Source organism: Patiria miniata, unplaced genomic scaffold (genome assembly GCF_015706575.1).
Source record: "Patiria miniata isolate m_02_andy unplaced genomic scaffold, ASM1570657v1 HiC_scaffold_7, whole genome shotgun sequence".
Lineage (NCBI taxonomy): Eukaryota > Metazoa > Echinodermata > Asteroidea > Valvatida > Asterinidae > Patiria > Patiria miniata.
The window spans coordinates 29722514-29737665 of NW_024037074.1; the positions used below are offsets into that span (position 1 = coordinate 29722514).

At 39.6% G+C, this 15152-nt stretch overlaps 1 protein-coding gene and 1 pseudogene across 1 annotated transcript; both read right to left on the reverse strand.

Annotated features, from left to right (window-relative positions):
* Positions 1-3035, reverse strand: LOC119746427 (annotated as a pseudogene).
* An 11304-nt stretch (positions 3036-14339) lies between these two features.
* LOC119744744 (complement C1q subcomponent subunit B-like) lies at positions 14340-15152 on the reverse strand. The gene has a single exon (XM_038220841.1). The coding sequence runs from the start codon at positions 15150-15152 to the stop codon at positions 14340-14342; it is 813 nt and encodes a 270-aa protein (XP_038076769.1).

The window sequence follows — 15152 nt, forward strand, 5'->3', positions numbered from 1 at the left end:
AGCTGTAACCCTTTTGTTTTATAGTAGACATACTGAGCTTCCACCAGGTGGAAAACCAAATGCTATAAATAGAAAGTGAAAATACTGCTTTTAATTCGTCTTACGAAAATGTAAATAATAACCAAATACGGAGCAACGCAATCATGGAAAGTGTTATTCACTGTTAACAAACCATGCCTTCCACCTGTTTCAGTTAAACTCAACTCAACTCTTACCCGTTTATTTTTGTAACAATTTGTAGGGCACAAACTGCAATATTAGAAAACACTCAATCAGCTATCTCCAGTTTAGGGAGAATCCTACATTTTTCAAGATAAAAACTCCGTCAATGACTTTTGCACATTTAAGAATATTTTTAATGTGTGAGAATTTGATTATTACACTGATTAAATGTAAATTTACAAGATTGAAAAGACGATGTTATACAATTATTGTGGCTACGTTAGATGAAATAATTAGTATACTTTGTAAAATAAAATCAGTATGCAGTGTTTGTCACAGTTGAAAAAAAAACTTCTTTTACATTTAATTTTGCATTAGATTATACATTTAAGCTACGAATTAAAAAAAAAGTTTCCAATAAAGGAATATTTTGTTTTAACAATAATTTTCAGATATCAAAAATTAGCGATCAACACAAGATGTACTTGGGGCTTCATGTTAACTCCTCCTGTGCGTCTCTTTCAAAACATCGATAATACCTCAGAATGAGAAGAGGAAACATCGGAAGGAATTGCATGGAGCCTATGAAAACAAACGCTGTGGTGTAACTGCCTGTGGTGTCGAACAGCCAACCTGCAATGTGCACAAAAGAGACGGGTGAGATGACAACAGATATTGAAATAAACTTCGATAAACAAAATAATCACCATCTATATACTTTTTTATGGTTGTAGAGCAGTAAATAATGTCCTGGTCCGAACCTGGAACTTCGATTTCTGTGGAAATTTGGATAAAAATGCTAAGGGGATTTTATGTCAAAATGAAGAGAACATTTAACGAAAATGCGAAAAAAATGCAGTGGCGAATACCCACTGAAATAAGAACGGCATAGCTTACCGGGTAAATAGCCCAGAGAGAATACCAAGATGGCACCCGTAAAAGATGTCCAACCAAAAGTTCCGACCAGCAAATCCACACCGAGTACCTGCTTACTGAGAACGTCCTGAAGACAGCTGAGGGCGCCAGAGCTTGTCAGGATAAGGAGTGATGACGTCATCATTGGCCAATATGACGTCAGCCAGGGAGTTGCACAGTATGACGCCGAACAAATCGCGACAGTGATGGCCGTCAGATGGAAACTGGATATCACCCCTCGGTCGAGAGAGAATCCCTGACCTAGTTTTGCTATTAAACCTCCAACGCCGCCAACTGTTACAAATGTTGCCGCATCTTATAAGGAAAAGCCATTTGACTGAGCTTGTGAAACGAAATAAATGAGCCACATTTCAAAGGCAAACTTTGAGCAGCAGGCTATGATGGCCACCGACCAGTAGCGGAAGTCAGAGAGAAGTCCAATATCGAAGATCTTTAATAGGTTCTTGTAAAATGCGGTACAGCGAGAGGGAAGTTGACTTGGATGTTCTGATATCCCATCGTCTGCTGGAAGCTTCTGGTATCTGCTTGCTGAAGGTGCTCCTGCTCGCAGCACGAGGGCGCCACACACCACAAGATGCATAGAGATGGCACCCACCAGTAGCATGGCTCCTCTCCATCCATACGTATCGATGAATACCTGGACGATGGGTGCACACACAAACGGCCCGATGGAATCCCCTGTACGTGCAATGCCAGTGGCCGTGGCGTAGTTCGTAGTGAAGCAGCGGGCGATGGCCTCTTTTATAAGCACACCGGAAATCCCGAAACCTATACCTGATGTGCGGAGAAAACAAAAGTTTGGAGAGAAATCACAGACAAAGAGTACTACTGCGCCATTTTCGCATATGCACCCTCGTTTCTTCGATATAACCATTTGCATTTACAGGAGCACAGTGAACTGTTATAATTATTGTTGAGCTCTGACTGGAATGATTTATTTACGGAATAGAGTTAACACCAGTGCACAGAGACAGGAGGAGTCCCTGATCTCTATAAGACTGGATAGCGTACAGAAAGCCACTGAAGAAAGCCCTTTGAAGCCATAATGGAGAGCCCATAATGGAGATTCACTTTTGTAGCATCGTTCGCCCGATTTACATTTTGACCACCACGGTTCGACCATCGTGGTCTACTTTTGAATGCCGAGGCGTTTGGAAACAATAATCACTATACGGATAATTATGTGTCATGTTTAGTTGAGCATTGTACGTGTGCGTGACCAAACTGCGCTTCAACTCTTGATACAGCGTGCGCTGTATACGCGGCCATCTTTGAGAGACCGGGGGCGAATTGGTCAATACGCACATTCTACTGTGTGACTGGTGCATGGGAATCCGCTATCCAGTCTTTATATAGAGATCAGTTGGAGGAGTGAAGGGTATACACTGTTATACATATATAGTGTTTTAATTTTAAACACATTTATGAACGGTTTTTATTTTTTTGCAACACAGTTTATAACCAGACGCCATTGATCTAGGTAAGTTGGTCTAGAATCAGTTTCATCATGCAGATATATCCATGTACGAAAAAAACCCAAAGCCTCAAACAGCCGGTTTTAGCAGTGCAGCTGATTGAAACTGAAATCGACTCTGAGAAAAAAAATCCACTATGCAACGTTCCATGAACGGCGTTGTTTTGAAAAGAAACGTTTACTTACATAGCGAAACAAGACGTTTATTGCGCCTAGAAACAGTTACCCGTTGGCGAGGCGTATTACAGGAAATATCATTAGCTTACCCAGGGGTAGAATGAATGCACAAGTTAGGTGAACAGGCGAGGTGGCAAACGACGCCGTGATGACCGAAACACCAATCATTGCACCACACGTCATGTTGACGTAGCCGGGACCGAACCATCTACCCATCAGCCTCGAGGTGATTGCTGCAGAGGATGAAGATTGGTTTGGGAAGAGTTGGTCTTGGTATGAGTGGGTCGGAGTTGTGATTAAAGAGTTGTGATTTTAAAAGTTAAGATTTTTCGGATGAACATGTATTCTGTTTCCTTCATCCGTACATTTTACGGATGTAATGTTGGAAAACAGTTTGTTTGCGTCTGACACCGTGCAGCCCAGATGTTTTGCCTTGCCTGTACTTGTTTTCACTTTCAGCGGTGTAGCTAGGGGCGGGGGCGGGGGGGGGGGGGAGTCGCCCCTTCCACTGGCAATTTGGCAACCCCAGAACAGCACAGTCCTAACCTTTACCATCAATAGCGGGTTTAAAATGAAGTGACATTTTCACTTGTTTTTGTTTATTTTTTTTTCACGAAAACCTTTTTTTCGCAATTGGTTTTTTATGTGAACGTCACGTGAAAAGCTTATAGCGCCACCTACTGTCTGACATTGACCATGATGTCGGTTTTGAACAGCGCACCCATGGAAATACGGTGTCTAGCCCCCTCCCCCACCCCAAACCCCACTTTTGGATTTTACGGAAACCGGGTGTCCGGACACCCCCCCTGTCTATCTTTCAGCACGGGTAAAATTGGGCTCCCCCTCCCCCTCACTGCTACATCCAGTTCCCCCTACGCCACTCGCCCCCTAGGATATGATGAGAACCCTGGCTATGCCGCTGCCCACCTTTGATCCTAAATAACTATGATGGAATTAAACCAACATTTTAGATCATGTAAACAAGACATGATACATTTTATGGAGTTTCATTAACTTTGTGCAAGAGGGTGAGATTCAAACGCCCACGAAAAACACCGTACTTTCAGAATGTCAGTACAGCGCTGGAGACGGTGGCGGCAGGCGCGTGCTCCCGCCGAAAGCTTTTGAGGGAATGCAGGATCACCCCTGATGTCATTGCACACCTGCTCGATTGTGTGTTGCGCCAAACGATCGAGGAGAAGTGCAATGACATCAGGGGTGATCCTGCATTCCTTCAGAAGCTTTCGGCAGCAGCACGCGCCTTCCCACCGTCTCCAGCGCTGTATCGACATTGGAGAACGCCAAGTCGAAACTCGAACCTATTAAGGCGAGCCCTCACATTAGAATCCCTCCCCGGACCGTTCGGGGTTGAGCCCGCCCAGTATGTTGAAGGGATTGGGACCTTGCATGGAACCGATCGGCCTGGATTAACTCCACCAGGCTACTGCACCATGGCTCTGGCTCATCACAAAGGAACCAATTTGCGACGCGCTAATCCTCCAGTAGGCAACAATGACTGTGATGAGCTTCATAGAAGTTGCCGCTGGTAATCCCAGCGGGCCGAATAATCCTCCAACAATGGCCAGACTTCAATTTATGTTGCCTATTGTAAAACCCTGAGTCACCAGTTTGGACCGATTGGGGCGTCACGCTTCAGTGACCGGGTGGCTTCTGGCTTCGTACCGATTGGGGTGAAAGAAATTAGCATACCGGACCCGGTACCCGAACGGTCTGTTATCTGATGGCTCGCCTTAAATGTATCTGTAAATTGCCAATAACACACTTTCTTGGGATCCCCTTGTTGCCCACAGACTTCTATGAGTATGGCCATTGCAAGTTCACTCTACAAAGTTTCTATATGTTATTATCGACGACAAACTCTCCTGGTCGTCTCACATCTCTCACATCTCTCACATCTTCAAAGTTATCTTACGGAACACTGGCGTTATTTCTAAATTGCGTCACTTTCTTCAAAGCGACGTTCCTTTCTCACTTTACAATACCCTCATTCTTCCTTATTTAAACTACTGCAATATTGTTTGGGCTCACACTTATTCTTCTAAACTCCATTTACTAATTGTTATTCAAAAAAGGGTCATTCGGATCTGTGCTCATTCCCTACCACGTAATCATACTGCACCGCTTCTTGCCAAATTACACACTCTCACCCTGTCTGATATTAAAAAGCTTCAAACTGGCATTTCCATGTTCCAGTTTACTAATAATCTCCTGCCTGATACGTTTTCTTCTTTCTTTACTCCAGTTAACATCATTCACCACCATCACACTAGATTACACAGCAAACTATACATACCTTTCACGCGCACATCTCGGTACAAGAACACACTTCCCTTCTACGGTCCCAGTCTTTGGAATAGCATTGACCAATCAATTAAATCCAAAACCTCCGTGGGCTCTTTTAAGAACTATTTCAAAGAGTATCTTATTTCCCAATATGTAGCATAGTTTGTGTGACCGGCCAGACTTAAATTCCTGTAATTATGCTGCCAGGTCCCGTCTGTAAAATATTTCTTTGTCGATGTCTTATATTTTTAGCATAAACAGCGATGCGAAAGTTGTCGAAGCATTGCGAGCGCCCTCTTGTGTTTTCCGTTGAATAGAGCATACCGAGTTGCGTAACAATTTGCATATGACATGCAGTGCGAAAAAGCCTTTTATTGCGTGCAGTGTCTCAAAAGCATAGGGCTTCGGACGCACATTCCGTGAATTTTTCGCTAGTTTTCTTGGAGAGTAAGCAAGCATGGGTAGGTCACTTGACTGCTTGTCGTTGCTGCTGCCAGCCACACCTTATTGTGAGCCAGCTTGTCTATATTTTGCTGTGTTTCTCACGTGGTTTTGCCATGGTTAGCACGCCGCATGTGCATACACATATCATGTACATGCATATCGTGTAGTTTGCCCAAACATCCCGAGGCATAGGTACACAGGCCGCAACTGCTCCGGTAAGTGTTTCAACTTCGTAATTTTTGATGTTATCTTAAATAGCACTTTTAGTTTAGTCGGAAAGGGGGGGTATCGTGCACCCTCGGAAATCAATTTCTAATCAACGTGTCTAGGTCGAAAAAAATGCGTAGAAAACGATTTGCTATGTTAAAAAATTCAAAAAATGTCCCACGTATTGTTTTTATGCAAATTAGTGCCGCCATTACCGAAAAATCTATTTTTAATTATATCTCAGCCAAAATTGCAGATAACTGAACGAACTAGGTGTCTAAACCCATGTTTTCAAGGTCAGAGATCACAATAAAACTATTTTGGAAGTCACCACATGTGTCTGTGGCATAGGAATATGCAAATTAGTGCCACTAATACCGGAACATCATGTTTTTGGCATATCTCGGCCAATATAGAACATAACTACACCAGTAAGGTGTCTAAACCCATGTTTTGATGGTCAAGTATCATAAGAAGACCATTCACGAAGTAACTATGTGTGTCTTTTGCATGAAAATATGTAAAATATTAAGTGTCGGTTTATCAGATATTTGATTTTTAGCCAATATCTCGGCCAATATTGCACATAACTACACAAGTAAGGTGTCTAAACCCATGTTTTGAGGGTCAGGTATCATTAGAAGACCATTTACGAAGTAACTATGTGTGTCTTTGGCATGAAAATATGTAAATTCTAATTTGCCGGTTTATCAAAAAATTGATTTTTAGCCAATATTATATTCAATTTCAGCCAATAGTACAATTTATTTTAAATATGATGGCTTAACATAAACTTTGATCATTATTGCTTATCAAAAACCCTTCTGTCAACATTAGCTGCAATATTGGCCGAGATATTGGCTAAAAATCAAATTTCCGATAAATCGACACTTTTGAATTTACATATTTACCTGCCAAGGACACTCATAGTTACTTCGTGAATGGTCTTCTAATGATACCTGACCCTCAAAACATGGGTTTAGATACCTTACTTGTGTAGTTATGTGAAATATTGGCCGAAATATTGGCTAAAAATCAAATATCTGATAAACCGACACTTTATAATTTACATATTTTCATGCCAAAGACACACATAGTTACTTCGTGAATGGTTTTCTAATGATACTTGACCCTCAAAACATGGGTTTAGACACCTTACTGGTGTAGTTATGTGCTATATTGGCCGAGATATGCCAAAAACATGACTTTCCGGTATTTGCGGCACTAATTTGCATATTCCTATGCCACAGACACATGTGGTGACTTCCAGAATAGTTTTATTGTGATCTCTGACCTTGAAAACATGGGTTTAGACACCTAGTTCGTTCAGTTATCAGCAATATTGGCTGAGATATAATTAAAAATAGATTTTTCGGTAATGGCGGCACTAATTTGCATAAAAACAATACGTGGGACATTTTTTGCATTTTTTAACATAGCAAATCGTTTTCTACGCATTTTTTCTGACCTAGACACGTTGATTAGAAATTGATTTCCGAGGGTGCACGATACCCCCCTTTTCCGACTGAACTATTTACGACACATTTTTATGCCATGAATACTCGAGGTTGGAAGCCAAGTCTGTATGAAACATTTTTATGCCATAAAATAAATATCCCAGGTTGAAAGCCAAGTCTGTATGAAGATTGTTGTGCATAATATGACTTGAATTTTCGATACCGAACCTTGTAATATTGACTGTATACTTGCACATACTTCGATCCTAAATACATGTTTCTTGTATGTTGAATAATAGGGTCAATGCACTTTATTGAACTCAAATTTGGATAGCGTGGATGGAAAGAGAACTTAGAGAATGTTTTAGCCTGAAATAAAACACATGAGACATATAGATGGATGTACGAATACAGAATATTGAATACTCTTTTTATGAGCATTACTGTTTAAACAAACAAATGTTAAGATATAGATGTACGGTATAAAATGCATTGTAAATTCATCAATATAGAATAACTACGGATGTGTACACATGTACTGTGGAGATGAAACATTTTGATGGCACTGATGATTATTTAATATTCCTTCATCGAAACATTTATTAGTATTTATGAGATTACTTAATATGTACAGTAATTTTATTACAGCTACTGCTTGTGGTTCTGTGGTTCCTGAGTGGTCACAAATAGAGAAGCCTTCTCGAGTAGACCAGTGTATCCCTTATCCAGCATCCATAATATTTGGGTACGTGTGTAAAACATTATTGCTTGAAATGTGCCTAAGAAATTGGAGATTTAGAGATTAATGTGTTGTTGTTGTTTTCCTTTGGTTTGTTCTCCAGTTTTGCCACCTCTCTTGCAGTTTTACGTTTGTTTCCAGTCATTTTTCTTAATTTATTTCTGGTCAGATCATTTTGTCCTCTTGTTTATGTTTGTCTTTGACGTAATAATTGACTATTTGATTATTTAATTTCTTTGTTTTCTCTTCTAAAGGCACTCCGCAACAAGCCCTGGCTTAATAGGATTGTGCCCCCACAATATTGTATTTTGCTTTCTGTTATGATATTGTTTCAGTATGGAAATAAATGTACTATTGAATTGAATTGAATCGAATTAAGCATATACGGACGCTTCCCGAATTTAGGCGCGAACCGCGGGTTATTGTTAAATTATTGATGCATCCATTTTGTATTCACTATTTTCATGATTTTTATTATTTTGATGATAAGTATTTCGTTCATTCGTTCTTTTGTATTTTGTACATTCTATTGAGGAATAAAAGACCGCTTGTTACTTGACATTCGCCGAAAACAGAATCAATATTCAAAATACAAATAATTCTTCAATACATAAAGGATCGCAAGTCAATCAATATCTGGTCATATGTTTCCAAAATCTACACAATAATGACCGACGAGCATTACCAATGAAGCAAAGGATATTACACGTAACTGTGAATTAAAATGTTATAATTATGAGAAACACTGAGGTAAAATATACAAAAGGTACCTGTTCAGGTGCGAAGAGAGTGATGTTTATTCTTGGTCTTCGACCAAAAAAACACGAAGAACAGCGGAGAGCGCGCAAACTGGTTTACACAACTAAGAGGGCGCTCGCCAATTTAAATAGCAGAAAAGGATTACGTAATGGGCCTTATGCACGAGTTGGCTATTTTTCCCTGAATGTATTTAATACACTCTTAACTGTTTAATGGGATGCCGCCAGACTATTAATGTGGCCTTATTTTACTGTCATGTTCCTTTTTAATTTGGCTTAAAATATTAGGAAATGTTTACATACAAATTGTAAATTATTCATCGAAGCAGACTTGAATTACTTAGTAATTTACCTGCTTTCCATTCTCTTCGCAAGTTCCAAACATGAAGATTATACCTCACTTTTAATTCATTATGGCCGACTCGTGAATAACGCCCATTCAAACATATGTAGAGGGGGTTTGCATCGCAACCGTCACTGTACACTGCCCGTTTGTGTGTTGATTTGAAAAATCAAAATTCTGATTATTATATCCTCGCTCTTGTCTTGAAAACGATATTTGGCTATGATACAGCAGTCGCAGATTTGTCCTTTGAAAAAAATATAGCTAAAATATGCAGCTTTCAACATTTTCAAAATGGCGGCCTATTCTTGTTATTTAACCTTTTTGTTTTCAAAGAGCAATTCTACGATGGCCAAATAACCACACATCTTTCCCATGACATACTCTGGATGTGTGCCAAATTCCAAACTTGAATCATCAAAGGCACCCCATTACCTCTCTGCCGTACTATCAAACCCAAACTAAGCCTGACCCCTCCCCCCGCCTTTCACCGGTGGATCTATTCTATAACCTTTTTTTTTTTGGGGGGGGGAGTGAGGGGGAGGGGAAGATTAAAATTAATAGGGCCCAATGTCCGACAAGTTGGCTATTCCAAAAAAAGGCGCGGGGTCGCGGACTTTCTAAAGGATCGGTGGATTTCAAGAATCAGTGGAGGGAAGTATGATGGGTAGACATCATTGTGTTTGATATGGTGGTTTTATCTTGTTCTTTGTTTGATTTATACTGAAAGTAAATAAAATGGTTTGTTGGGGTGGGGCTTGGGCATGCCCCCTCCCTCGACACCAACCTATCCTCAACCCGTACCCGACTCCCACTTACCCTAAACCCTCATTTTCGAAGTTCTCAACCATCAACCCCAAACCCCCTTATCTTCAACCCCGTCAGCCTTAATTCAACTAACCCTCAAACCCTACCCGTCCTCAACAAATTTTCAGCTGCCAAATTTTGAGCCCATCACAATAACCATCCTGGCTTTCAAGAAATCAAAACATGCAACAGCTTGATCCTAAGTACATGATTGACATTATCGGCAATAGTTTTAATGATAGGCAATGGTTATTTTATTCAGTTTACACATTCAATATAAGCACTTGTAAAAAATGAGTTTATGAAAATCAAGTAAACTCCCTAAAAGGTCTTGTGCTTTTACTCCCCGTGAATTCAATTGAAGTCTTCCAAACATAAAGTGTATTTCAAAAGTTTTTGCACCATAAATGAAGTACAGCCGAAGGAGTTTTAAAAAGCGTTTTGCAGTGATCAAAAGCACGAGATATTTGCTCTTATTGTTTTAGTACATTTTTTGAGTAGTTATATTCGACATTTATCAGATTGATTACTTCGTGTCAAATATTTAAGCTGTCAAAGAGAGCGAAACAATCAGCTGTACAATACTTGAAATTAAGCAATCCTTTTCTTAAAACAATTATAAACTACTACTGTCTTACTGACAAGCGATGGGGAAAATGTTATTCTTCCCACATTGTATTAAATCATGAACAAATATTTATACAAATTAAACTCGTTTAATTAATATACATGTATGTAATCATCATGAACTGCCAGAAGTCGGAATATCAAACCATAAAGCATTACAAGGCGAACGACAGGCTTTCCATACACACAGGACTTTTAATAACAAAGCGATTATGATTTTAAACAATCATTGCAGATCTTGAGAACTTGTGATAATTTTTTTTCCACAAAACTAAGATTGGGATTTGCTCGTTCGTTGCTACGACACACGATATCAATAACTATTTCAGTTGAACCATCAAACATGTTTGAAGCATAAATGAAGTCCAGCCGAAGACGTAGATAGTTCCACATTTTCAAAAGCTAGTGTAAAAGGGTATAGAGAAGTTTTATATCAAATTATTCTTTTCTTATAGTTTTGAGTCGTCACTGTAAGCTTGTAACTACTTTGGAGTTCAAAATGTAGAAATACCGCATGAATTCTCAATTGAAAAACTCCAGCATTTGGTGGAGATGGATTTTGTTTGTAATTTTATGCCTTGGACCTGACATAAATTGACTTTGTTCAAGTTTCAGTATTTGTAATTTTTCACAAGACCGCCAGGCAATAACTTTGTCAACACACAGCTAGTTCACAACTGTTAACCAATTATGTTCAATCTAACAAAACCTCATTTCACAATGAAACAAATTCTACTGGAAAAAATATTTCAGCAAACTGTGACCAGAAATTTCCTTATTTTAATTTATTCAGTCAGATTGTGGGTCATATGTGAATTATAACTCCTCATCCTGCGCATTCATAATAAGCTAGTGCGCTCATTACATAATTCAATAATAAATACTCACAGAAGGTTTCCAAATTCTAAAAAAAGAAGATAGTTTGTGTTAAAATGTTGCATGTGTAAATATTAACTTGGTTATACAATAAAATATGATCCACACCTATGAGAGAGGTTGTGGTAAATTATTCATTCAAAATTTGGTATCACCGTAGAAGTCAACAAAGACATTTAAGTTAAAATAATAGAAAATTATCCCATCTGATGGCAGCTTATAGGATCAAATAAACAATTCAAACCAGTCCAAAAACCCTCCTCACTCGATTGGGATGTTTACTTTGTATAATTGATGTTTTCAAAGTGAGTTTCTTGAATAAGCCTCTATGCTAATAACGTCACACTTTGTTTATGTGTGTGCTTTCCTATGGTGCTCAGTGGACCGTTGGCCTCACTGGCTCCATATGAAGGTGCACATGTAAACAAAGTGTGAAATCATTAGAACAGAGGCTTATTGAGTCTTTTAATCAAGAAACACATGCCATCCTTTTTGTGGGCTTTGAACTTTCGGAGAATTCCACCCCCCCCCCCCCTATTTTCGGCACTTTTCTGTTCGGAAAATGAGGAACTTAGGTTGTTTATTTTTCTCAACGTAAAGCATGTAAAACGTTTTTGTTTCTATGCAAAAGTCGAGCACACATATTCATCAAAAACGGTGGTGTTTCAAAATCATCAGAATGAGGCTTTGTACATTTTTTTTTTCAATTGTACATTTTTTTGCAGTCAAGTGTAACTTATACAATAATGCTTACAGATTATAATGTTAACAATTACAGATTATAATGTTAACAACCAGTGTATTCTTCTTTTTTTCGAAGCACCTGTAAACTGACATGCAAGTCTCAACGTTTCATCAAATTGCTATAAATAGCAATACAATATTTTGAATAATCATTACTTTAATCACCAAATGTAAGTCAACAGGCCAGGAAATCATTTTGGATATTTCGTAAAATAAAAAAAAATGATACATGCATGTGATGGATTAAATCTAAATTTTCTGCGCTGGGCACACGCCGCAGAAGTGTAACGTCACGCGGCGTCATCTACAATAGTGGCCGTTCCACACATTGTCTCGTCCGCCAATTTTACCATATCATCTGTACGGGCGACTTAGGTGAACATTTTCTCGTTTAAATATGTTCAAACATTAAGAATAAATAAGCCCGGAAATGATACAATGATTCGAAGCTGACTTTAGATATCACTCAGAACGTCTCGGATTCCGTTATTTGTATTTTCCAATGGATACGCCAACGGGTGACCCCGGCGGCGTATGATGTAGCTATTTCAACAGCGTGTTATATAGGGAACATACAGCCGAGAAATAAAACTGTGTGTGCACGATAACAACCCAAATACTATCAAGGTAAAGAGGAACAAAAATAATTTAATTTAAGAACTTGTTCATGATTGTCTTTTCTATTTTGTTTGCATTAACCTGTTAGTGTTTAATTACACAATACAAACAACTTTTATTTTCAAAAGTGTTTGTATTAATAACATATGACTTCTGGTTAAATGACGTCACACATTTGGCAGCCGAAGCCCAAACGCAAATCGTTATCGTGCTACGAACGTAGTCATGAATACTGATTAAATAATAGATTGGCATTAAAACAACTGAAACTAGATAATTTCAAATTCTTTCTACAATAACTTACTGTCGGAATTTGAATCCTCGCAAAGTCAAGTTGTCCAAACACATCTAGGGACTTTTTATAAACATTTGACCAGTATTACAAAAAAATGTAATGGCATCCCTCACTAAACATTTTCATCATTTGTTTGTAGTAAACCCCTACCGTTTTAAAATTACATTCAATTCTAAATGCATTTCCGGTAACACCGGAAGTAAATACCAAGCGAATGAATGTGTTCGGGAATTAGAAATGCTTCCCAAGACATCATGTACATCCACAGTGAAATGAAGAAGGTGCTATTTAGCATGTCAGTGCAGTTCAAACGATATAGTTCATATTATTTTGTCAAATTTTAAACATTTAATTTGATGTGCAAGGACACCGTGATGACGTCACAAAAGCTTGTTAACTCCATCAATTCCAGAAGAGGTCAACGACCAACTCCAGTCTGGAAAAGACCCTGTTGCCGTCCCAGATCATGTTGGTTGGAACAACTCGGACGACCTATGACTGCATGTGGAATGAGGCTGTAGGACGTAGGCACAGGAGATCGGCGCGACGGACCTATGTTGTCTATGCGGACAAGTGAGTGAGTGAATGACATCATGATGACGTCACCAAAACTTCCACTTCTTTGACAGTTGACTACGGTTCATGTTCGTACCAGGATTCTTCTTTGTAGAAATTATTCAGTTTTCTTAGGCTTCTATGTGCATTTTATATTCAAATGACTTTGACCTTCCAGTTTCCCCGTAATTGGAGGACATGTGACTTTGCATTTTGTGGTAATCAAAACGTTTATCAAATATGATCACAAAGTGTGAACGTCATTGGTCATTTTGTTCATGAGTTATAAAATATTAAAATCGCTTGATTTAACGAAAATCGCTTGTAATTTGATAACCAATGACGACATCATGACGTCAGAGTAATATTACATGCCTGGGATCAGGTTTGAGGTTTGTTCTAAGTTTCGCGTTAATGTTGCGTACAGTTAAGAAGCAAAAAAAAGAGATTGAAATTATCCGTAACCACCAGTATCAATGTCCGTTTGACAGTCGTTATTATTATTAGGCATGTTCATAATTGTACTGAGATAGTATCAATGAAATATTCAAGATATTTTCATCAGAAATATTTTATTCCACAGTGTATACAAAACCGTTGTCAACAAGTGTAAGTGTTATATTTAATGTCAATCAATAATATATCTATTGTATACAAGATGTGGGTAACGCAAAACAAATAATTACAGTATAATTTTGAGACATTTAACAACTATTTCTTTTAATTCAGTGGTTATTGTTTCCGCAAAATGGAATGCAATTTTTAAGTATTCAGCAACACGATGCTCTTATGTATTTATGTGTGGTGATTTTTTATTTATTCGGGGTAAATGAGGAAACCACTGAATGAGGTGTCGTGACTGGAACAACCACCTACCCTGCCGCGCATGATAAGGTATACCGTGTCTCCTTGCTGCAGAACCAGCACCGCGCTCCTAGACATCGACTCATAGTGACTTCCAGTGCTATAGCCAGAGACAACCACGTCGTCGTTCTTCCGGAGCTGGACCCACAGTTCGCTGCTGCCAGAATATTTGCAAGCAGAAAACATAAACACGTAGGTGCCCAACACATTACACGTGAATGTGCCAGTCTCGAGATCGAAGCTGGTACCCGGCAGTAGCGTCGCGGTCTGCTGGAAGGGCAAACGGGTGTTAATGTCCGTAGACACATCAGAAAGGCTCGACCTCGTCACGGTGAATGCAACCCGCTGATTGGAGTCGTCTGGTGCCTCCCCCGGCTCACCCTTTTGACCTTTGACGCCAGTCTGACCGGTAGCTCCAACTAACCCTGGTGTACCCCTCGGACCTACCTTGCCGGGCAAGCCTATCCCGTCGTCCCCAGGGTTCCCAGGTGCTCCCCGCTCACCCATCGGTCCAATCGGCCCAATCTCACCTTGCTGACCTGCATCGCCCTTTGACCCCGGCTGACCGTACGACCCCATCGGTCCTACTGGCCCAGGTAGACCTGGTATGCCGGGTATTGCAGCAGGTCCCCGGCAGCACTGCTGACACACCTGAGACGCAGGACCATCGCCATCCGAGGGAACTGGCCCAGTAACGGAAGCTCGGAGCTTGACAGAGTTACCCAGAAGGAGGGCGATTGATAATACTGCCACACAGATATACAT